The sequence below is a fragment of the Acomys minous genome, assembly GCF_964271855.1.
Source record: "Acomys minous genome assembly, chromosome: 13".
Lineage (NCBI taxonomy): Eukaryota > Metazoa > Chordata > Mammalia > Rodentia > Muridae > Acomys > Acomys minous.
In genome coordinates, this window is record NC_140495.1 from 110,056,880 (window position 1) to 110,079,977 (window position 23,098).

General features: G+C 56.5%; 2 protein-coding genes across 18 annotated transcripts in view; both read right to left on the minus strand.

Moving 5' to 3' along the window:
* Nucleotides 1-4,760: 4,760 nt before the first annotated feature.
* Nucleotides 4,761-7,610, minus strand: ZBTB9 (zinc finger and BTB domain containing 9). The gene is made up of 2 exons (XM_084753376.1): nucleotides 7,464-7,610; nucleotides 4,761-7,214 (listed from the first exon to the last, which is right to left on the minus strand). The coding sequence occupies exon 2, from the start codon at nucleotides 7,151-7,153 to the stop codon at nucleotides 5,756-5,758; it is 1,398 nt and encodes a 465-aa protein (XP_084609502.1). The 5' UTR covers nucleotides 7,154-7,214; nucleotides 7,464-7,610; the 3' UTR covers nucleotides 4,761-5,755.
* A 716-nt stretch (nucleotides 7,611-8,326) lies between these two features.
* SYNGAP1 (synaptic Ras GTPase activating protein 1) overlaps nucleotides 8,327-23,098 on the minus strand; it is a 31,620-nt gene continuing 16,848 nt past the window's right edge. For 8 of the 17 annotated variants that reach the window (XM_084753365.1, XM_084753357.1, XM_084753361.1 and 5 more), the window contains 12 exons: nucleotides 22,217-22,840; nucleotides 21,964-22,108; nucleotides 21,637-21,781; nucleotides 20,018-20,254; nucleotides 19,730-19,931; nucleotides 19,357-19,535; nucleotides 18,745-18,786; nucleotides 17,324-18,395; nucleotides 16,731-16,904; nucleotides 15,175-15,386; nucleotides 13,669-13,759; nucleotides 8,327-10,171 (listed from right to left, as the gene is read on the minus strand). In XM_084753365.1, the coding sequence (XP_084609491.1) occupies nucleotides 10,025-10,171; nucleotides 13,669-13,759; nucleotides 15,175-15,386; nucleotides 16,731-16,904; nucleotides 17,324-18,395; nucleotides 18,745-18,786; nucleotides 19,357-19,535; nucleotides 19,730-19,931; nucleotides 20,018-20,254; nucleotides 21,637-21,781; nucleotides 21,964-22,108; nucleotides 22,217-22,840 (3,270 nt within the window). In that variant the 3' untranslated portion in view covers nucleotides 8,327-10,024. Of the gene's footprint in view, nucleotides 10,172-12,837; nucleotides 12,918-13,668; nucleotides 13,773-15,174; nucleotides 15,387-16,730; nucleotides 16,905-17,323; nucleotides 18,396-18,744; nucleotides 18,787-19,356; nucleotides 19,536-19,729; nucleotides 19,932-20,017; nucleotides 20,255-21,636; nucleotides 21,782-21,963; nucleotides 22,109-22,216; nucleotides 22,841-23,098 lie in introns of all 17 variants that reach the window. The other 9 variants (XM_084753367.1, XM_084753366.1, XR_014773716.1 and 6 more) reach the window with 8 other exon arrangements.

Below are 23,098 nucleotides of genomic sequence, written 5' to 3' on the forward strand. Positions count from 1 at the left end.
TGGTCTCCAGGAGTTTAAATGACCCCGCAGGTCTCCCACGTGAGTGGTCTTGTACTTATTGAAAGACTTTTGTCATTATGGCAGCTGCAAAAGAAAACGACCTGTCCCTTTGTGCTCGGTTTATTTCCTTTAGCACAGTATCTCATGGTTCCCTGTCATGGAGTGTGTCAGAATTCCCGTCACAGGTGACAGGCAACTAGACAATTTGATAGGATGTGCAATCACCTGGGAAACAAACCTGAGGCTTTGCAGGGAGCAGAGCACCTGGTGTGGGCGGGGCCACTCCCTGTAGAGCCCACCCCTCCTGGCTCCCACTGCAGTGCAACATCCAGCCACCCGCCCCGTGCTGCCCCCGCCCCCCCCCCGCCCCGCCCCGTGCTGCTCCCGCCCCGCCCCGCGCTGCTCCCGCCCCTGACCCGCCCCAGCGTGCGTATGTATACACACACAAATAAATGCAAAAGAAAGAAATTATAAAGAGATAAAAGCTGAATATCCTGACTTTCCTTGGTGCGCAGAGGGCCAGTGACATAGTGGTGCTGAAATTCTGAGTTGAGCTCAGAGCAGAAGCAGTTTCCGGACATGCCTCTTGTAATGCGAAGGTTGTCACCCTGGATAAGGCCTGCGGTACCCAGCTGTTCAGTTACACCTTGTCTGGACACTACCCTGTGTCCTAGGTATGGTTAACACCTACAGTCGCTGGCTTTGCACAGACTACCCCCATGAAGCAGGCAAGCCTTGTCTGCTGGGCCAAAGGCCTTACCTCGACGCAAGCGTCCTGCCTGCCCACCCTGCACACTGCCCTTCCACAGCCGCGAGGCAGGTCCTTAGGACTCTGAGGACAGGCATGCACATGTCCCGTCAGTTCTCCTCCTCCACTAATGTCACTGCTACTATCAAACACTGATGGGTCCAGAAATTAGCTTTTGCTGTAGATGTGGTAGTGTTTCTTGATGAAAAGTATAAGGCAAAAGAAAGTGCGTGCCGGACGTTCACACTACAGAGCTGTTGGGATGACAGGTGAAGCGAAGCGCCTGTCCCATGCCCTGCGCTATCCAACAGGCACAGGCACTACTACCACCTGGGGATACTGATGGGCTGATGTCTTCTCTGAGCTCAAACTACAGTCTCGGTGGATTGTTCTGGATGTTGATTCTGTTAGTTTCATTCTGAGGCAGGGCTCACGTAGCCCAGGCTGTCCTCAAACTCACTAGGTAAAGAGGATGACCCTGAACACAGGGGAGTGCTGGGATGGCAGGCACGCAGCACCACACTGGATTGTGTGGTGCTGGGTTACAACCCTTTGCCTGTGGGGGTGGGGTGGGGGGAAGAATGGTGTGGTGCCAGGCAAGGCCTAAAACAGCTTGTCTCTTAGGATAACCAAGTATTAAAAGATTAAAGCAGGCCAGGCACAAGGATGCTGGACTTCAATCCAGGAGCTCAGGAGGCAGTGAGGGTCTCTGCAGGTTCTGGACCAGCCTGGGCTACACATCCAGGTCCAGCACAGCCAGAGACCTTCTCTCAAACAAACGAAGGCCGACCCTGCCTCAGAACTGACAGGCTGAATGGAGGGAGCTGGGCAGGCACAAGGCTTCTTGGATACTCAGCTAAGTGGCACATTCAGGGAGGCTTCCGGGATGGGCCCCAGTGGACTGTGGTCAGTCAGCCTCTGCTGACCTCACCGTCCTCGCTCTTCCACCTCAGCACATCTTCTTTTCTTGGAGGACTTCACAGTCCTCCACAGTGTGGTCAGGGTGCTCTAGCTGGAGTACAGGTGTGAACCTGAAAGTTCCTGTGAGATGTATTTGTTTATTTTGTGGACCTGGAGGCCAAACGCAACCTTCTGTACTTGCTAGGCAAGCATCTACCACTGATTTACAGCCCCTGCCCTCCCCAAGGAATTTATTTTCCATCCATTGACACAAGAACAAGAATAAACCGGGTTTGTAGCTCAATTATGAGATATATCATTCCAAGTGTGAGATGCTGGGTTCAATCCTCAGTATGGAAAAAACAAACCAAACAACCCAAAACAACAAAGAACAAATCGGTGGTGTACACCTTTAATCCTAGCATTTGGGAGGCAGAGGCAGGCGGATCTCTGTGAGTTTGAGGCCTGCCTGGTCTACAGAGATAGTTTCAGGATGACCAGTCACAGAGAAACCCTGTTTCCAAAATTCTAGGAAAAAACAAAAGCAAAAAGCAACAAACAAAAACTCCAGCAAGGGGCTGGAGAGGTGGCTCAGAGGTTAAGAGCAGTGGCTACTCTTCCAGAGGTCCTGAGTTCAGTTCCAGCAACCACATGGTGGCTCACAACCATCTATAATGAGATCTGGTGCCCTATTCTGGTGCGAAGGTGTACATGCAGGCAGAACACTGTATACATAATAAATCTTTAAAACAAAAACCCCAGCAAGGATGAAAGAAATGGGTGTGGCGGTGTGACCTCTAACCTCAGCACACGGGAAGCAGAGAGAAGGCCTAACCAGGAGGCCTCTGGCACAGAAGGTTCTAGACTACTCCTGATAACAAGACTAAGCGTCCTCCGCGAGGTCCATGCCCAGGAATCTCTGCTCCTGGAGCCCTGGCAAGGCCTGTCCCTCCCCAGGCACTCTCCTCAGGGCCCTTCCCCATCCCAGGAGACACTTCCCACTCTTCCCGAAGTTCCCATTTTAGTAAGATCATCCACAGCCAACGTCGCATGCTTGTGAACCAAGACAACAGGGCCTGTAACCCCCAGCAATGCGTGCCAAGCGGCGGGTGGATGCAGTCAATCCAGGACACCCCTACTTTCCTTCCCAGTGCACCCCTTCTTACCAAGGGCATAAGACCAGGGTGCATCTCATTTGAGAGTATGACACCAAGCTAGAATTCACCTTATCTACAAAAATCTCATTTCTCTTTTTAAAAATTGTGTTAGTGCGTGCACACGTATGCTACGGGTGTATGAGGCGGACTTAGAGCCGAGTGCTGCAGCCACTGTCACTGCATCTCTCACTCTGGGGTCTCGGTCTCGGCTTGTTGCATTGTTGGGAACTTTCTGCATTATGATTCACTGTATGTCTTTTCCTAAGAAAAATCATGTCTGAGTCTTCGTAGGAAAATCCTAAGATAACTTTACCTGGGCCTATCTGGAAGTTGTCCTTGTACCTGGAGATCATTAAGCACAGCTAAACATATAGCTGGGTGAGGCCATCGCTCCAGGAATCTTTCTGGGGAGTCTGCGCCTGAGGCAGCTCAGTGTAACTGGTGAAGGACACACTGAGAGACTGACAAACTGACTGGCAGGGGAGCGGCTACAGACTCAAGGCCTCTCTCTTTTTTTTGTTTTTTGTTTTTCGAGACAGGGTCTCTCTGTGTAGCCCTGGCTGTCCTGGACTCACTTTGTAGACCAGGCTGGCCTCGAACTCACAGTGATCCACCTGCCTCTGCCTCCCGAGTGCTGGAACTAAAGGCGTGCGCCACTATGCCTGGCTCAAGGCCTCTCTTTACTATACACTTAGAGCTCTCTGAAAATATAGCTTAATGATGGCGGGGGCCATATGGGGTACACTCCGGAGGAACACAACTCAGAAAATAGGATTGACTGACTGAAATGGCCTTTCCCCCTCTATAGGGGAGAGGATGAAATACGTAACAACAGGGAGGTGTTAATATTTGCTAGTCATAAACAGACCAGGTCAGATACTTCCTGTTTGTCTGGAGAGCTTTCAAACTGCAAACACTTGCCAGCCTCACAGCAGGCTGTCATACAGTGAACGTGGTTGCTTAGGAGACATTCTTTAGAATCTTTAAATCGGAGTTATAGGGCTGATGATAAAAATAAAATCTGGCTGGGTGTGGTGGGGCACACTTTTAATACTAGCACTCGGGAAGCGGAGGCAGGTGAATGCCTGTGAGTTCCAGGCCAGCCTGGTCTACAAAGTGAGTCTAGGACAGGCAAGGCTACAGAGAGAGACCCTGTCTCGAAAAACAAAAACAAAAAATAAAATAAAATCTGTTTGTACTTTGTTATTGTGACTGAACTTGTACCCGGCCATGTAATGAGAAATCAAACACATAAATGTACGTCTGGGATAATCATTAGCCCCTCTCTGTTCTGTGAAAGCTGCACAAACAAAGCAGCACCTGGCTGACCAGTCAGAGCCGTGAGATCCTCCTACCCATGCCTGATTCCCTCCACTCACCAGGCCCCCTTCCTCTGCCCCCCCCCCATGGGTTCTGGAGAGCAAACTCAAGTTGTCAGGCTTATCACAGGCATCTGCTGAACCCCCTGGTCAAGCCAACACCTGCCGTGTTTTCATAGTGCCGGGACCTGAACTCAGGTCTTCATGGTCAGGGGCTGGTGCGTTGCCATCCAACACTATGCATAATGCGAGAAGTTAGGAAACAATTTAAGTTAACAGTAAGTGACCCACACCCTTTCAAATAGTGGGCATAAGCTAGCCACGGTGACTTGAGCTTGTAATTCTAGTATTCAACAGGCTGTGAGGAGGGCCCTGAGTTCGAGGAGAGGTCTGGGCTGGATGGTAAGGTCGCACAAAGCAAGCAGAGAACCAAGCAGTAGCAGTAGCAGTTCAGACTGGAGCGTAACTCACCTGAGGTTCCCCAACAGCAGGGCGGGGCCTGGGGACTGGGCAGCACTCTCCATGGCTACTGTGAGACCAGCTCAGGCTCTCACCAACGCAACTGGCTGCAAAGGGAACACTTGTCTCCTGCAGCGCCGCCCTCACACCTTCACATAAATTACTGTCTACTGTCACTTTAAATTTCAGGGCAGACTTTATTAAGTAATAAAATTAAGTAACTCCATTCTACTAGTGACCCCTCCACCTCTACGAAGGTGTTTTAACCAACTGTGGGGGGATGGAAAAGGAAAGAGAATGGTCCCACTGTGGTCACTCTGCAGACTTCATGTGTGGTCTCAACCCTGAGAGCATTTTAGGTCAGCTGCCATCTCCTGAGTTCCCTGGTCACATCTATCACTGTGACCCTAAGCAAGTTATCAGCGGTTGTCAGAGGCAGGCAAGGGGCAAAGGTGCTGAGGGAATACCCTCTACTGTGGGGTTCGCGATGACACAGGAGATACTCCATTTGTTAAAGTCCCCTAAAGACAGGGTCTCACAGTGTGGCCCTGGCTGGCCTGGAACTTGTTTTGTAGACCAGGCTGGTGTGGAGCTCACAGAGATCCACCTGCCTCTGCTTCCCAAGTGCTGGGATTAAATGCGTGCACCACCATACTTGTCGAATGCTCAAGTACATTTGTAAAAGGATATTTGGAAGGTGTCTACTAGGGAGAAAACAAGTAGACCCTAAGAAGCTTCTGGAAAGGAACAAAAAGTATAAAAACAACACTGCCGACAGCGAGGTAGAGGCCACTTAGAGCTTAGTCTGACCAGTACTTGGCTCTGAATCAAATGCATTCCCTGCTGAACAACTCTCTGACCTCGTTGTAAAGACGAAGTAAAAGTTATCAGGCTATTCTGCTCCAACTCTATCACACTACTGTCATCTGCAGTCAGCGGTCTCCTCACTGGCCATCAGGTCAAGTGATCAAGCCTGACATTCTCCACAGGCTGTTAACACCTGGGTTAAGAACCCTGCACTTCTGAACACACCAGGGGAAGCCCATACCCATAGTAAGGGTCACAGCACACATAATCTCTTGGAATGATTACACAAGCCAGGACTGAGGTGGTGAAGGGTGAGAGGCAGCAGCGGCTACCTTGCACTAGAGGTCAGCACAGAGCACTAGTGGTCATTTGTAAGTCCAGTGGGCAGTGGCCCAGCCCTGGCCCTTGCACAAGTCCCGATGGCGAAGGTAAAAGGCGTGGACACGGAACCGACGGCCACAATGGGGACAGGCATGCAGAGCTCTAGCATGCGTCTTCATGTGCTCCGTCAGATGGTGCTTCAGCTTGAAGCGTTTATTACAGACACCGCATCCGAAAGGGCGAAGGCTGAAGGTCAACATGATGTGCCGGTCTCGTTTTGGCTTTACTGCAAACCGTTTTCCACACAAGCAAGCAAAGCATTTTCCATCCGCAGGCGGCGTCCCTCCTAGCTTCACGGGCCCGTGCACAGCCTGCCCGCTTCCTCCAGGCCCTCCACCCCCTGACAGGATTTCATTTCCATGAAGATCCACGGGTTTCCAGGACGGATCTCCTGCCCCAGATGCTTCCCCTCCCCCTGAGGACAGCAAGTACCTTAGCTCCCCGTTTCCCTCAGAGCCCCCTCCAGGTAGAACTTTGGTCTCTTTGGCTCCTGCAGACGGAGTGCCACCTCCGGCTGTGGCCTCCTCAGGCTCCACGGTTTCCTGATTAACGTACACGACTTGGGATGCTCCTGCGAGAGGGGCAGGAGGCTCAACTGCTGAACCCCCATCCTCTGGAGGCCTGCTGGGAAGGGCAGACGTAGGCAGCGGGTGGGACCCACAAGCTTGGGTAACCCCTGCTGGCCCACTCTCGAGTTGAGGACTCTGGAAGGCTGGGGGGGCTGACCCCTGCTCCTCCTCCTCCTCCTCCTCTTTGACCTGGATCTGTAACACTTCCTCCAGTTCACTCCCTTCCCCTCTAACGGGGCTCTCAGGAGTCGCAGAATCCTCTTTAGAAGCGGAGGGCCTCGCCGGGTTCTGGAAAGGAGAAGAGCGAATGCACCAGCCTCCCGAAGAGGTTGTGGAAAGAAGCGTGTGGTAGGAGGCGCCTCCACCGGCTGCGATCCCACCATTAGTTTCTAGTTCTCGAAGAATCTCTGAGCACTGATCTACCACCTGCCACATCTGAAGGCCACTGGCTACTAGGAGATGGGCCGGAAGAGCATCCAGAGGCAGGCGGAGGCGCCCTGAGTAAATAAGCTGAAGCAGTCCCTCGAAGGCGTCCGCCTCAATGACGCTCGGTAGGGTGAGCCTGGGCGCATCACCCAAGAGCAGCTTGTCATGAAAGTAAGGCGAGGCGGCGGCCAGCACCGCCTTGTGAGCCCTCAGCTCCCTGCCCTGGACCAGGAGGGACACATCGCAGAACTTCCCCTCCAGCCTGTGGCGGTTCAGGGATTCCAGCAGCGAAGAGCTGTAGCGAGGGAACTCAATGTGGATTGTCCGCGGGGCGGGGCTGCACCTCGGAGACGGGGATGCGGGGGGCAGAGGAGTCGAAGCATCCATGGCCACCTCGGAAAGGAATCCTAGGAGTCGGGAGGAGGAGCTCGGCTCTACGGGAAGAAGGCTGCGGAGGGAGGGAAGGAGCCTGAGGTCACACGAGTGCGGGGTGTGAGCCCTGACTCGAGCTGCTCCCAGCGACACCTGGAGACTCCTCGGTGACAGTTTCAGCAGTCAGCCCACCAAGAAAACCGACACAGCGCCGGCCAGGGTTTCCACTTCCAGGCCCTACCTACGGGAGCCGAGGAGGGGGGACTGCGCCCCACCTCGCCAGCTCGGGTCGCGCTGCCCGCCGCCGCCGCTCGCCCCACCTCACCGTGCTCACACAGGCCGGCTCCGCGAGCTCCGGCCTCAAGCCTTCCCGCCGACACGCCCCCGACCGCACGCGCGACCGCGTCGCAGCTCCCCTGCCTCCACTGCGCCCGGACGGCCGGAAGCTGCCGCGGCTCCGCCGGACGCCGCCGCTGCACCCCGTACGGGGCGGGGCCAGCCTGCAGCCAATGGGAGGGCGGCATCCTACAAGCCCCCTCCTCATTGGCTGTGCGGCCGGAGGGGCGGGGCTGGGGGCGCCTAGCTACCGAGCGCCGCCGAGCATCATCCCGGTGTCGGTGGAGGAGGCGGTCCGCGGGCTCCCAGAGAGGCGGCGGGCGGGACGTGCTCGGCGTGGGCCTTGCCTCCCGCCGCGCGAGGTAGGTGCTGCTGCCCTCGGCGTGCACGCGGGGCAGCCAGGCCTGAAGTCTGCAGCGCACGCTTGCTGAGGACCCCGGTGCTGTTCCTTTGGCAGAAGAGCGTCCTCTCGGTTAAACCCGGAAGACTGTTCATTGGAGTCTGTCAGGCGTTAAAGCCCGGCGCCTTCGGTCGAGTGCTGCGGAAGTGGGGGGGTTTGTCCGAGAAAACCCTGTGGTATATATTGTTCCCCTGAGTGGGCGGAGCAGCGTAGTGCAAGAAGACTGGCAGCGTTCTCCCCAAAAATAGTTCCAGTCACCCTTCTTCAGGCGGTTCTGGAGACCCCAGGCTAAAAAAGCCAGCCTGACGCCTGGGTTGGCGGCGGCAGAGGAGGGCGGATCATTCTCTGTGAGATCGAGGCCAGCCTGGTCTACAGAGCAAGTTCCAGGACAGCCAGGAATGTTACAGAGAATCCTTGTTTCGGAAAGCCAAAAATAAATGTCAGCCCAGCGGTAAAAGAACAATCTCCGTTTATTAAACATGATTTTTCTGTTTCACCACACACTCCAGAAAAAAAGGGAATGGGGCTGGGAGTGGGAGAGAAGGGCGGTGGTAGGGGGCGAGAGGCTGGGAGTAGGCCGGGAAGAACGAGTAAACAAACAAACAAAAAATCCGAGTAAGAAGAGTGTGTCCCTACTCTTAAGGTGGTGGGTGGGGAGGGAGGTGAGGGGTGAGGCTGGGGAGCCAGGAAGCTCTGTACAGAGGGGTCGCCTCCCAGCCCCCCCACCCCAATTATGTACAGTACAAACCCCAGATAATTACAACAGCCAAAGAGGAGGAAGAAGGTCCCAGGGTAGGGCCTGAAGTGGGAAGAGCAGAGTAAAGGGTTCGGGATAAAATTTCACATATTTACAACTTTTATATAAGTATAAATTTGGCCCCGGCTGGGTGGGTATGTGGAGTTGGGTAAGACTGAAGGAGAGCTGTCCATACAAAAGAAAGGTCGAGTCTGGAGTCTGGGAAGAATTCTCAATACCAAACGCAAGGAGGAGAGAGAGGACAAGGCTGGGCAGGGGACAGCAGTCAGAGAAGAGGGGGTGCCCAGGAGGGGTTTCCCCCTTCCATGGCCTACCCACCCCCACCCCCCACCCATCCTACCTCCCCTATCCCGCCAGAGAGCTATGTACAGAGAAACACCGAAAAATCGTGGAGCTGGCGGGAGGGAGGGAGACTGCGGGAGGGGGAGAGGGAAGCCCAGCCCTGTCCCACCTCCCCCAGGGGCAGAGTCATGTAAGGGGGCCCCCAATACCCATCCTCCAACACAGGTCCCCCCACCCTTGGGGAGAGAGACATGGCTTTTCCTAGAGTAAGTTCCCCCCCTCCCCATGGAAGTAGAGACAAGAGAGGGAAGGGCGGAGGGCTGGGCTGTGTCAGGGGAGGGCAGAGCAGCTAGTCTGGCCTCTGCAGCCCAGCACACACAGCCTCCCAGACCCTAACCATCATCCGAACCTCAGTTCCACCCCACCCAACACACTGGGGGAGGGGGGGGCGTGAGCCCCCTCACCCCGCTCTGGGACCAGCCAAGAGCAGATCAGGTGTGGGAAGAAGGGGAGGCGACCCCATTCCCCCCTTGCCGCCCCCTCCCTGCCCCGGTGGCCCCTCCACCCCATCTGGGCTCTGGGTGGGGAGAATAGATCTAAGAGTGGAGAGAGGAGAAGGAGTTTGTGCGTGCTGAGCCCCCCCAGACGCTCCTGAGAAATCAAGGGGTAATAGGGCCCCCTCACCTGGGGTCCCCTCCCCATAACAAGGGGGACAGGGGAGGCCAAAATGGGGTGGTGGAGGGGAGTTAGATTGTCAGCTCTGGTTACTGCTAAAAAATCACCCTGAAGTTGAAAGTTTGGAGGTGCCACACCCCCAGTGTGGGGGTGGAGGTCTGTCCCCCAGTGCTCAGGGGAACTGTGAGGCAGAGGACGGGGATAGCACCCCAGAGTGAAGGGGTCTGTGTGGGGTAGGTGGTGTCCTGGGGTGAACGAGGGCAGCGAAGGGTCCCACTCTCCCTCCTGGAAGTGGAGGGTGGAGGTGGCAGATGGGTGCCCAGGAGGCACTGCATTAAGGGAGGCAATCCCGCTGTCCCTCGGGGACGTCCAGTCCTGGTGGGTGGTGATGTTCCGGGGTTGGGTACACAAGGAAGGAGGTCTGATGCTGGGTGGGCTAGTGGTCTGCGGTGTTTCGGAACTCGCCGTTCTCTGTGATCTGCAGCCGGGGTGGGGGAGGTGGGGCTGGGGGGGCCAGGCCGTTCCAAGGTGGGGCCAGCGTCACACGCGGGTTTGTTGGACCCAAGGGGGGAAGCTGCCTCTCCTGCAAGACACCAAAGAGGAGAGCGCGGACTTATTGAGACGCTTCGAGGGGCCAGGGTGCCAGCCCCAAGCAGTGCTCTCATCTGTAGCCAGCCCACTCCACAGCCATGTCCCCCCTTTTCTGTTTTGTTTCTTACCGCCAGGGCACTTCACCACACTCCTAACAGGGGCCTTCAAATCAGACTCACACCAGGAAACTAGCTCAAAGGCTGCTAGCTCTCCCCTTCCCTCAGACATAACTGTATTCCCCACCCCTCCCGGCCACCCTCCCATGGACCCCCCTCCAGCACCCTCCACCCCAGGCAGGAACTTCACACTGAGGAGCCAGAGGAGGCAACACAGTAAAACCTCATTAGCCCAAATCCTACAGCTCTGGAAATTTGTTCGTAATTTGAACAATGCCAGGGGTTGAGCTTTCCTTTATCTGTGAAGAAAGAGTGTGCTAAGCAAGTCGGTGGAAATGTGCCTGTGGGAGGAGGACGGAGCCTACACCAGCAAGCACGCTTCTTCACTCTGCTGTGCTCCCTGAGGGCTTGTGGAGAAGCCTTGCTCAGAGTGCTACTTACTGTGTTTTGAAGACAGGCATTTCACTAACTAGGCACTGTCATTCAGTTCTGTCAGTTACTCAGAGTGGACCTCTCAAATATAACACCCCAACTTAGAGGGTTAGCTGTTCTGGACACAGGAAGGGGGTAAGCGAAGTGGAGGGCCATCTGTAGGGAGACCCCTCTCTCGGCGGGAATAACTCAAGGGTTCCGCAGCGGCTCTCACCCATCCTAACCCTAACGCTGCGACCCTTTCATACAGTTCCTCCTGTGGTGACCCAACCCAACCGTAGGAATATTTCCTTGCTACCTCCTAACGTTAGTAACTTTGCTAGTTATGAACTGTAACGTAAATATCTTACAGGACCCCTGTGAAAGGGTCAGTCCACCCCAGAGAGGTCACAACCCACAGGTTGAAAAGCACTGGTTCAGAGACACTGTGCCCCAGTCTGCATTCCCAGTAATCTGACTCCATTCCTTTCCACCCCTCCTTCCTTTTCAGCCCCTCCCCCCAAATTTGCAGCTTGAGCAGCAGACCCTATGCTGCTCTTGTACCTATTTTCAGAACCTTCTATGGCTCTTTTACTGACCTGGTTCCTGCCGTCAGCTCAGCCTTCTCTGCCTCTGCTGAGGAGAAGAGCACCTGGGCCCCCACACTTCTGGACACTTATGTGGCTTTAAAAAAAATCTAGTTTAAAAGTAACTAGCTGGCTGCAGTGGGATCAAAGCCTACAAACTAGTTTGGAACAAATATCCAAATTACTGTCTGAGCCACGAGACATTTAGGTAGGGCAGCAGGTAGCTCTAGCTGTCTATATCTGACCCTGTGTCCGAAAAGACAAAAAAGAGAAAGAAAAAAAGAAAAAAAGAAGGCTTCCAAGATCAGCTTTCCTCTCCATACCAGAATCAAAGACTCACCTGTCACAGGCCACCCAGAGTCTAACCTTAGTCAGAGTGGCCCTCTTGGCTATCTGGGTGTCTCACAGCCATCAGTTGCCGTCAGTGGCAGAGATGAAATGCAGTATGGTGCCCTGAGTGCACGAAGTGAGAGCAGGGGGAAGGAGCCCTCGATGCCGCCAGGCTGCTTGTCTGCTCATGACGACACATGGGCATGCCCCCTACGCCCTCATGAACCCAAATTTAGAAACTGGATAAATTAGGGTGCCATTATTCATTTTACAAAAGGATTCACTGCAGGAGCCCTTTAAATGGTGAGGTTCCCTGGTGTCTTTCAGCATTTGTTTACAGATCACTAACTACTTTGACAGAGAGGCCAGGCAGGCAGAGGGTAAAAATTACAGTGTAAGGAGCCACTGCCCACCACAGCTCAGGCCCACAGAAATGTGCCTGAGGACAGGCTTTAGAGAGGATCCTGTCCCCGGAAAGGCTGCTGCGTGGCAGGAGAGGGCAGGGAGTGGGATTAAGCAGCTCAGGAGGGTGTTTAGCAGGCTGGTGTCCCTGCCTGGCACTGACCATGGCTACTGATCCCTTGGCTATATTCTGGGGAGCTGTTTCTCTTTGACCACATGAGCAAGTCCAGCCTGACAACTGTCCAACACTCCTGTCACTCTGGTCACTGCCAGGACATCTCAACACATCTTTTCCAGGGCCCCATAGAGTCGTCCTGAGTTAACTGCCTGTCCCAGCTTCCACCCAGGAGTAACTAAGGAAACCTCAGATTCCTCCGCCTCAGAAGAGCAGGAGGGGGTTGGGTTAGCAAAGGACAGGAAACCCCACCTACCTGCGCGTCAGCACAGCGCTCTAGCCTGGCCCCCGCCCAGTCCCCCACCCTGTTATGCCCATTCCAACATCTCAACTCCCAAGGACGCTCGGTGAAATGGGGGGTGACAGACAGACACTGGATAGGTAGAGGAAAAGGAGGGTGGTGTCAGGTGGTGGCTGGTGGGGCCAGTTTGGAGAGAACTGGGAACCTGTCACTGTGCCTGTCTTCCTAAGGGTAGGTGCGGGTGTCAGTAGGTGCACTCTGGTTGTACCTTGGGAAGGGTCTGTCTGTGCAGGAGGTGACACGGGGTGGGGTCTGTGGAGGGTCTCTGGGTGTGGTGGGCGGCAGTGAGAGGGGAGAGGCTCCAGAGAGTTGGAGGGGGTGGGCTTCACCACCAACCTGCAGTGGTCCGGAGTCACCTCCCCCAGTGTCCTCCGCCCGTGGTCAAAGCGGAACCAGGAGAATTACCTGATGAGGAGCTGCAGGGGGAGAGAGTGGGGTCATGGGGTCAGGAGGCTTGCTGGTGGTGGAAGGGAGAGGCCTGGCAGTCAGAGCAGAGGGAGGAGCATGGAGAGGAGAGCAGGGCAAGGGTGCAGAGGGACCTGGAAGCTGGCTGTGAGCAGAGGGTGGCGGCAGCTAGTTAGACAGTCGGCTCGAGGAACACCAGAGGCCGCAGTCTGAGCTGCAGCTCTGCTAAGGGTCTCTGCGGAGGCCTTGAGGATCTCAAGCCTCAGGGACAAGAAGCTGCATAGGACCTACCAAGGGGTCAGAGTGGGAAGTCAGGAGAACCTGAGCCTCTAGGGTGCCCAGGGCTGAGAAACGGCAGCTCAGATGGCTGCTCCCTTCTGTGCAGAACCTCCAGCCCTCCTGGCTAAGAAGGGCTGGGGAAGCCGACAGGAGCGGGCCAGGAAGGGGCCCAAGTTCACGGGCATGGGGGCAGGGCAGCTGAGGGGTGAGGCGCTGGTGAAGGCCCTGAGATGCAGGCAAGAGTCGGAAGAAAGGACAGGAAGGCACAGGAGTGAGGCTGGCACTGCCAAGAGTGACAGGCGCAGACAATGGGATGGAGATGGATCACTGGGGGCTGCTAGGAAGCAGCAGCCAGTAGACAAACTGAGGACAACGGGAGACAGATGGTGGTGGGGCCAGAGCGGCTGGTGCAGTGAGTCCACAAGGACAGTGGGATGGATGGGGATGGGACACAGAGAAGATAAATGACATTGTAATTTCCACCTGAGCGTCGAGCAGCCTCTTCTTGGGTTCAGGCAGCGGCTCAGCCATGGCGGGGTGGTCCCGACGCAGCTCCTCCTCCACCAGCATCAGCCTGAAGGGACGGGCTTCAGTGGGGTTAGTGGCGGGCACGGGCTCAGAGCCCACCTGTGCTACTCTTGACCCCGGGGAGCCCCTGCAACTCTGGAAAAGCCTTGGACATCTTCCCCTCGCACAGTTCCTCTGCTGCCATGACCCAAAAGATGCCTGATGCCAGAGTCTTGCTTTCCACTTTCTCCCAGAGATCCTTGTGTCCTTCTGGGGACTTTTAAAAGATGTGCATCATCCATCCATTCTTTCGTTCATTCATTTGGATTTTCTGAACAGTCTCACTGTGTAGACAAGGCTGACCTTACCCTCAGAGATCTGCCTGCTTTTGTCTCCAAGTGATAGGATTAAAGGCATGTTTCAGCTTTTCTTTTCTTTTCTTTTTTGTCCAAGACAGGGTTTCTCTGTGTATCCCTGGCTGTCCCAGACTCACTTTGTAGACGAGGCTGGCTTTGAACTCACATCGATCCACCTGCCTCTGCCTCCTGAGTGCTGGGATTAAAGGCGTGCGCCACCACGCCCGGCTCTCTTTCTTTTTTTTTCAAGACAGTGTTTCTCTGTGTAGCCTTGGCTGTCCTGGACTCACTCTGTATAGACCAGGTTGGCCTCGAACTCACAGATTCACTTGCTGCTGCCTCCTGAGTGATAGGGTTAAAGGCATGCACCACCACCCAACCTATATCTATTAATTGTAACTATGTGTATCTGTGTGTGGGTCTGTGCACATGTGTGCAGAGGCCTACGGCGTCGGATACCTGGAAGCACTTAGGAGGCACCTGGTGTGGGTGCTGGGAATGTGACTCAGATCCTCTGCAAGAGCAGTGCGTCCCCTGGGGCACATCCCTCAGACCCATGAGAGTGGACTTGACGTCTCCCCATTTGCTGGTCAGTCTCACAGTGTATCCAAGGAAGCCTAGAATGTGCCATATGTAGCTGAGGTTTATCCTCCTGTCTCAGCTTCCTAAATGTTGGGACTATAGACATGGGTACTCCTGGGTCCTGAGGTTAGATTTCTGTGTCAGGTTTTGTTCTGTTACAACAGACCGGAGTGGGGCTGGCTCTGGCTCTAGTGGCCCCTGCTGAGGCAGTTCCTGTGGAGCAGTGACAAGCTAAAAGCCATTTCTCATGGACCAGCTTCCCCAGGATGGAGAAGGAGCTCTGCCCAGGGACACAGGCGAGGTGAAGTGCTCCTGTGGCTAGGGACTGTGCCTGGTTTTCTGGTGAGCCTCCAGGCTGGCTCAAGCATAGTCGGTAGGGAGTTTAGGCCTAAGCCGAGTCCAGACAGTGCCGCTTAGACAGTAGCTGGTACATCTCCCCAGGGCTTCAGAAGGCAGCGGCTAAGCAGTACTGGGGCTGGGGGAGGGGCCCTTCAATGCCTGCAGCAGGCTCTCCCTGCCCTGCCCTCCCCGGGCCGCCCCTCACCTGCCGATGATGCTCTTGATCTGGGAGTCCTTCTCCACCTGCTGCTGCCTCAGGCGCTTCTCGCTCTGCTCCAGGCGGGCTTGGTACTGCATCAGGATCTTGCTGGTCTGCTCTTCCTGGGACAGCAGCCTCCGCTCGTACTCTTCCAGCTTCCGGTTGGACATGTGCAGCCTCTCCTTCAGTGAGTGGATCTCCTCCTCGTACTCCTTTACCTGCCCGCCGGGCACACGACCCCGCACTGTGAGGGGCGCCCAGCCTTGGCTTTACCAGCTTCATCCCACCCGTCAGGTCAGCTGTGGCACAAGGAGTCCCCGGTCCTTTCTCTGCCTGTTGAACACACTCGATCTGCTTTTAAGAAAGCTCTGATGTAATACTGAGGCTTTCTTAAGATGGAGCAAGGTCAAAGCCCCACACCTTACAAATGTGCCATGCCCTCGCACATGCTTGGGGAACATGGGCCCCATAGGGCACCCTGGCAAGACTCCTGGACATGCCCTGAGAAGCTTATCTAGAAGTTAACGACCTAGGGGCTGTGTCCAAACCAAGGGTGAGCACATGGGCAGAGACACTGGGTGAGGTGGGGGCAGGAACTGCCTCCTGTGTGAATCCCTCCCTATCCTGTCCTGCAGACAGGAGGTCACGGGGCTCCCAGGCCGAGACTACAACTATTAATATGAGTCTGGGAGTCCAGGGCCAGAAGAGCTCAGACCTTCCACTTCCCTGCTGCTTACTATAGTAGCCACATGTAGCTCACACTTGTTGTTGTTTTTCAGTGCTAGGGATCAAACCCAAAGCCTCCGCAGTAAGCTCTACCCAGCTTACACACGGCTGTTGAAAGTTACATAACTAAAAGCTTAGCTTCTGAGTTGCAACAATATACAGGTGTCATATCGGGAGCCCCTAGCCACAGGCAGTGGATAGTGTATGTCCCCGGTGCAGTTACTGCATATAGTGCTGCCCTGGGACCTTCCTCAGCTGAAGGAAGGACAAGAAAGGCAATCTAAGCATTTCCCATCCTCTGAGTGTCCACACGTAAGCAGGCCATGCTAGCCCCACAGGAGAGGGAGGCTTATGGTGGTCGCCTTGGGGCACGAGTGCACAAACCTCTAGTGAACCTGCTGTTACCTAGGGCCTCATGCCTTCTAGGCAGACATTCTACCACAAACTAGATTTCTTTTTTACTTTTTACAGCTTCCTTTTTACTTTTTATTTTGAAATAGGGTCTCATTAAGTTGCCGAAGCTGGCCTTGAACTTAACACCTCCTGCCTTAACCTCCTGAGTAACAACAGTTCACAGGCCTGTGCTACCAGGCCCAGTTTGGGGGGTGGTCTTCACACATGCCCCGATTCCTCGGAGGCTAAATAAAACAGTCCTCTTCCACCTCTAGCTGTGTAACCCGTAGAGTTGGGCCGGGTCTAAAGAGACTGACACGTATCACCCCTAATAGACTAGAAAAGAAGTCTGTGTGCTGTTTCTTTTTACCCTCCGGAGCGTGGCTGTTCTCCCCTGGGAAGGTGTAAGGCCTCCCTGGCAGGAGAGGGCGGGGCCAGCGTACCCTGTCCAGCCGGCTCTCGTCCATGGACTTGGAGTACTCCTTGAGCTTGTACTCCTCCCGCTCGATGTGCGCGCTCTCGATGTCGGCCGACAGGTGCGGCATGTTGGAGACCCAGGCTACAGTCCGCTCCGAGGCCGGCATGGTGGGGTTCAGCGTGGATGGAGTCTGGGAGTGCTGGGGTGGGCAGACAGCAGAAAGGGAGAGTGTGTTCAGAAGACGAAAACACAGAAGCGACACCCCAGACCTGACCCCCTGCCTGAGCCCTTCTCCATCTGTACATGAGTGAAGTAACTGCTCCTGCCCCACCCCCCAGGAGTGAGTGCTGAGGGTAGGGGTCCTCGGTGCTGAACGCGTCTTGAGACATCACCGAGGGAGAGCCTCTTCTTAGTGTTTGTCAACTTTTGTTTGTTTAGAGGCAGACTACTGCTACCGAGCCCTAGCTGGCCTCAACCTGCACTCATCTTGCCTCCTGAGGCCAGCACAGCCCAGTGCCACATGCTTGTTTAGTGAACAGAGAGGGAGGACACTGTAAACCCGGCCTTGCTGCTCCCTCCCCGCTCTTCACCCACCCTGCCTCTCCCACCCTCACCTACCTGCTTGGTGATGGAGGGCTTGAGCCCCCCACCCCCTCCGCCACCGCTGCCCCCGCTGCCCCCAATGCTGCCCTCTTTGCTGAGGCTCTGTTGCCGTGGACGGGCAGGACCATAACTTGGTTCCGGGGACTGCAATAGGTTCCCACTGGACGGCCGGGGTTTCTGGGCAGCGCTCACTGTCAACTGTTGAGACTTGCCCCTCTGCAAGGGAGGCGGCTGGCCCCCACCACCCCCACTACTGCCCCCACCACCCCCACCTCCGGGCCCTGAGGGAGCTGGCCTCTGGGGACCGATGGTGATCTGGGGAGGGGACAGCATGTGCTGCAGGTTGTCCTGAAGTGAGAGCTGTCGACGGGTAAAATCAGTACCAGAGGGTCCAAACTCATCACTATAGCTGTGGCTGTGGAGAATGGAGGCGGCAGGGGGCTTAGGAACCCCTGAGGAGAGGTCCTCGCTCTTGCTGTAGCCATGGAACGGGGCAAAAGTGTCCCCTGGGGGCTCTCCCCCTCGGTGGTGGTGGTGGTGGTGGTGGTGGTGATGGGAGGAGGGTGGTCCATGGCCACTGCTCCCTCCATGGCCCCCTGGGGGCCCCGGCCCATCAGCAGCCATGTGGAATAGAGGGTTCTGGAAGGAAAGGGGGATGCGAAGTTGCTGGGCAGGGACACCGTCCGTAGTGACACCCATCTGGCTGAGGCGCATGCCAGCTGCTGTGATAGAAGAGCCACTCCCTTGGGAGAGGCGCCCGGCAGGTGCAGGCCGCAAGCCCAAGGCTGCTGTCAGCGAGGCCTGGCTCGAGTGCAACAAGTCCCCGACAGCTGCCAGGTTGGAGACGCTGCTGCTGTTAAGGCGGCCCCCAGGCCCATCACCCTGGAGGTCCAGCATGGACACGCTCTTGTTGACGCTCAGCATCTTCTGCTCTGGCTCCGTGATGTCCGAGCTGCTTGTGCAATATGCTGGGGATGACCGGGCCAGGGGTGGCCGACTCACGTAGAACAGGTCTTTACCCCCACCGGGTGGCGGTGGCGGCGGCTTCTCCTTGGTTGGGGAGGGGAGGCGAGCCATGTCCATAGAGCTGTTGGAAGGGACGGAGGACACACAGACAGAAGTAAGGCCAGGACCATCGGCACCTGAGCCTGTGGTCTGGTGCTGGCCGGCCTTAGGTGAAAAGTGGGGCCCACGGGGAAGGGCTGAGAGCTGCTGGTGGCAGCCCTAGAGAGGCAGGGGGGGAGGACGGGAGAGGACGTTGGAGAAGGGAAGGACAAGGCCTAGAGAGGGCTTCAGGCCGGGGGAAAGGAGGCGGGGCAGCAAGAGAGGAGCGAGGGCTGGTCTGGGCAAGCATGGAGAAGATGAGGAGCAGAGGAGCAGAGGTGGGTGAAGGCCAGTGCGGCAGGACAGGAGGGTGGGCAGCACAGAGCCCTCACCTGTTGAGGCCTCGAGCCATGAAGGACTGAAGGTCGATGGAGCTGGAGAGAGATGCAAAGGGGCAGGCACAGACAGGAGAAGGGAAGGTGTGGACAGTGGTGGAGGGAGTGTGGGGCAGGTGTGGTGTCACAGACGAAGACATGGGTGAGGAACAGCAGAGCAATCACAAAATGAAGGACAGTAGCTGAGTCCCCCACCCCACACTGGACGGCAGGCTCCAGGGCCCCCGCTCAGCTCCGACTGCTGCCTGTCTGAACGGGGGGTCATGGAGAGCTCTCTGGGCTAAGGCAGGCTGGGGTGTTAGCTCACTCACTCAGAGACACCCCCTTATTCTGATACCACATGGCTGAGCCGCAGCCTAAAGACAAGCATGGGCTGGCAGAGGGACAAAGGCTCAGCTGCAGCAGGGCCCCTTGGCCTCAGCTGAGCCCGGAGCAGAGGAACTGCAGGACCCTGGGCTCGGCGTCGCGCCTCTCCCGCTGCCTGTGCCCTTGCCACTGTCCCCAAGAAAGAACCTTTCAGGGCTTCTCTTTTGAGACCTAGTGAGGTGTACACAGGGCCCAGTGAGGAGCGTGCAGGAGGGCACAGCAGGGTGGGAGCAGGGTGCTCACCTGTTGAGGTCCCGCATCATGTAGCCCTGCATCTCGGCCGAGGGTCCTCGCAGCACCATGGGCTGAGACCGAGTCCGCTCGCTCTGACGGCTTGGCTGCCTCTGGATGTTAGGGTTCCTCAGGGCTGTGCTGATGTCATTGAGGAGCCGGGGCAGTGGGCCCAGCTTCAGGAGAGCTTCCTGAAAGGACAAGACTGTCACCTGGTGGGTAAGTGCCTCAGAGGGCACAGGTAGAGGCTGTGTGGCGTGCACTGGAAGTGGTGGTGACAGTTCTGGGAACAGGAAGGGGAGAAGAGTTCACTGCAGAGAGTTGGTCTCAAGGCCAGGTACCTCTGGAAGTACCTTGGGCTAGAACAGAAGGGACGTCTACTGACCTTGCTGAGCTGGGGCAGCACCTCCCAGAGCAGGGCGTGAAGGGTGGAGAGCTCGCGGCCCAAGTCTATATAGCCCTCAAAACTGCTGCTGTTGGTCAGGGTGTCCAGGTTGGATATCTCGTACAAGAACTGCTGCATGGAGCCCCACTCCAGCTCCAGAAACTCGTTCATGAAGCCCAGGAAGTCCTCCTTTGAGGTAAACCTGGCCAGGGGTACAGGTGCTCTGGTGACTCAGGAGACCTTTCCAGAAACCCACAGCTCGCGCACCCTCCCTGACGCTTCCCTCACTTGGAAAAGTTGGCCAGGTTCTGGATGACCTTGGCGATGAGGGTCAGGGTCCGTGAGGTCTGCTCGTCCGGGTACTCCTGCATGAGCCCAAACAGACTGGGCGACATGATGGCGGGGCAGAGGAAACGCAGGAAGAGCGAGGCGCTGATCAGCCTGTCCGCAATGTCCTCCCGGCCCCGCTCTGCGCAGCGCAGCCGCCAAGATGCAAACACCTCCTTCAGCTCCCTCGGGAACACGCTGGGGGGAAGGGGTGGGGAGACAGAGAGAGAAAGAGAGAAAGAGAGACCGGGACTGAGCCCCAGAGACCCTCAGCTTTCAGGGAGCATGCTGAGGGGTGGTAGGAGGTGAGGCTGTGGAGACAGGCGAGAGAGACTGGGAGGGAGGGACTGCGGGAGAAGACAGAGGCTGCTGAAGGAAAGGCCCACAGGAGAGGGGACAGATTCTGGAGAGAGAAATGGAGGAGGGGGGGGAAGAGATAGACACATGGGAGAGGGCGGAGGGGTGTGCGAGAGAGACAAGGAGAGGAGGAGAAGAAAAACAGACACCAGGGAAGAGACAAGATGGGAGAGAGATGGAGGGTCACTTGAGGTACAGGGAGCTCGGACCCCCCAACTCTTCTGGATTCCAGGGAAATGGGGATGGACGTGCCCCAGGCATGACCCCCAGTCCCTGGAACGGCTTGGCTCACTCTTCCCCCGCCTCCCAGTGCTACTTCCATGTCCCACTGACACCTTAAACTTGACTAGTGTAAAATAGAGCTCGCCGTCGCCCCCACACTGCCAGCTGGCTCCTCCTCCTGACTTCCCTGGTCCTGTCAGTGAGGCTCTGGGTCTCCTGAGCCCTAGTCTCATGACCTTTTGCGTCATCCATCCTGACTCCCCGCCAACCTCTCAGACAGCCCCTGCCTACCCATCCTTCTCCCTCTGTAGGCCTTCTGACCCCACCCTAACTGAAGAGCGGGTTGTTATGCCTGACCCAGTAACCATAGCCACCAATGGTCTGCACTTTTTCTTTCCCTCCGCACACAGCTCGCTCGTGGCACAGTCTCAGACATGCTACTTCCTAGACCAACACCTGTAAGGACACTGCAAAACTCCTAGTGACTGCAGTCTCTGAATTCAAGGCTTTTCAGACTCTCTGATGTGCCGAGGCACCTTGTTCCTGATGCCTCGACTATGGCCGTGTGCTCCACTAAGCCTGTCCCAGCTGCCAGCAATGACCTGGGAGCCTTGAGGCCTTCTTACATCTTGTGTGTTTTCATAGACCTGGGAAACGTCTTGCCTACTGTGTGTAAATGCCACCTTCAAAGCCCAGCCCAGGGCACCTGTTGTTAACTTTGCCACGGCTCTGCCTTCCCTGCCTTGGTGTTGCACGGGGCCCCTTTAATACACAGCACAGTGGCTCTGTGGCTTTCTGTGCATCTCACGCCCCTGCTCACTTTGGTTAGAGGCCCTCTGGTGTCAGGGACTAGGCCTCCTTCCCCTCTCTCTGCTCTACAACACCTCAGAAAACGCTTTGCCTGCACTGATGCTCAGTCCTCTGAGGATGGACAGATGGATGAACAGATGAACACACAACTGCCCAGCCCTAGCCCCCCAGCCCAGCGTCCCCAGTCTCACCAGTGGGAGTTGACCACCTTGCACAGGGCCAACTCACAGCACATCCGCAGGTTGGCCTGGTGTTCGGCCAGACTGGACGCTGTGCACTTGATGGGGTCCACTTCACAGTTCTCCTCAGACTCATAGAGAGCACGGATGAACTCCCCTGGGAGAGGGTGTACAACAGGGAGCGGTCACACTTTCCAAGGGCAGGGACAGGGGCTCCCTGGGTTGGAGGTTGGGGTCCTGGGACTCTGAGGAAGGTGGATGTGGGGTCTGGGTGGCCAGGGATAGGGGTGGGGGGGCGGGTGGGGGGGTTCAGGAGGAAGTCCTGAAGGCGGGCCATACCAATGGCATCCTTGAGGTATTTCTGACCAATCAGTCTCATGTACTCTTCTATGGCTTTAGTGGCGAGCGTGTTCTCGCGGAATATGAGGTGTTCCCGTTCCATGAACCGGTCTACCTCAGACATGGCCATGTCTGAAAGGAAGTCCTGAGGCCCAGGAAAGTCCAAGGGTCAGCCTCTGCAGAGCCCAACCTCATCAGTTTATTCTTTCACTGCCCCCAGCCGGCGCCCACTTTCCCTGGGGGCACAGCTCACCTTGGCCTTGCCTGTACTCTGCAGTATGTGAACCAGCGCGCTGGCGACCTCCTCCTTGCCCTTAACGTTCAGGGCAGGCTCCAGCACCGCACACAGCATGCGGTAGTGGTTGGTGACGTACTCTGCAAACTCCTTGTACAGCTCCATGGGCAGGATGCTCATCGTCTGGTACCGCGCTTTCAGCCTCACAGCGGGGCAGCCTCCTTTCCCCTTGCCCCCCGAGCCGCCCCCTGACCCGCCTCCTCCTCCGGAGCCCATACCCCCCGAGCCCCCACTGCCTGTTGGCAAGGTCACGGGGTACCACTGCTCTGTGAAGTGGCGTCCAGCCAGTGTGGCCACCGGTACAGTCACCAGGCCAACGTAGCCCGCCTTGTCCTTCTTCCGCTTTTTGTCTGAGTCGCGATACAGATGCAGCCGCAGGGCCCGGACAGCAGGCAGGTTGTTAAACTCAAAGTGCTCGCCCCAGAAGACGGTGTCCCCTGACGCTGAGCGGGGCTTGGAGGTGGTGCGCGCATACAGCATGTCGTCCAGGCACAGCTCGCAGTAGTACCGCTTCTTGGGGGGCAGCTCTCTCGCCTCTATGATCCATAGTTTGAGCACGTTATCTACGCGGCGGCTGTTGTCCTGGCACGAGGAAGTGGTCGGGGCAGAGGAGAGGGCGAGACAGTGAGCACAGCGCGCGGTGCTGAGATGGCAGCCCCAAGGTGAGCAGTGTGCTGGGCTAGAGGACTGCCCACCACTCACAGGAGTCCAAGTGACCAGGCTCTCTCACTAGGCAGCCCAGGCTGGCCTCAGATGAGCACATGGACCTCAGTACTGGCTCCTGTCTCTCTAGACACTGAGTGTGACTTGATGTGGTAATAGTGTCCTGGCAGATGGGAG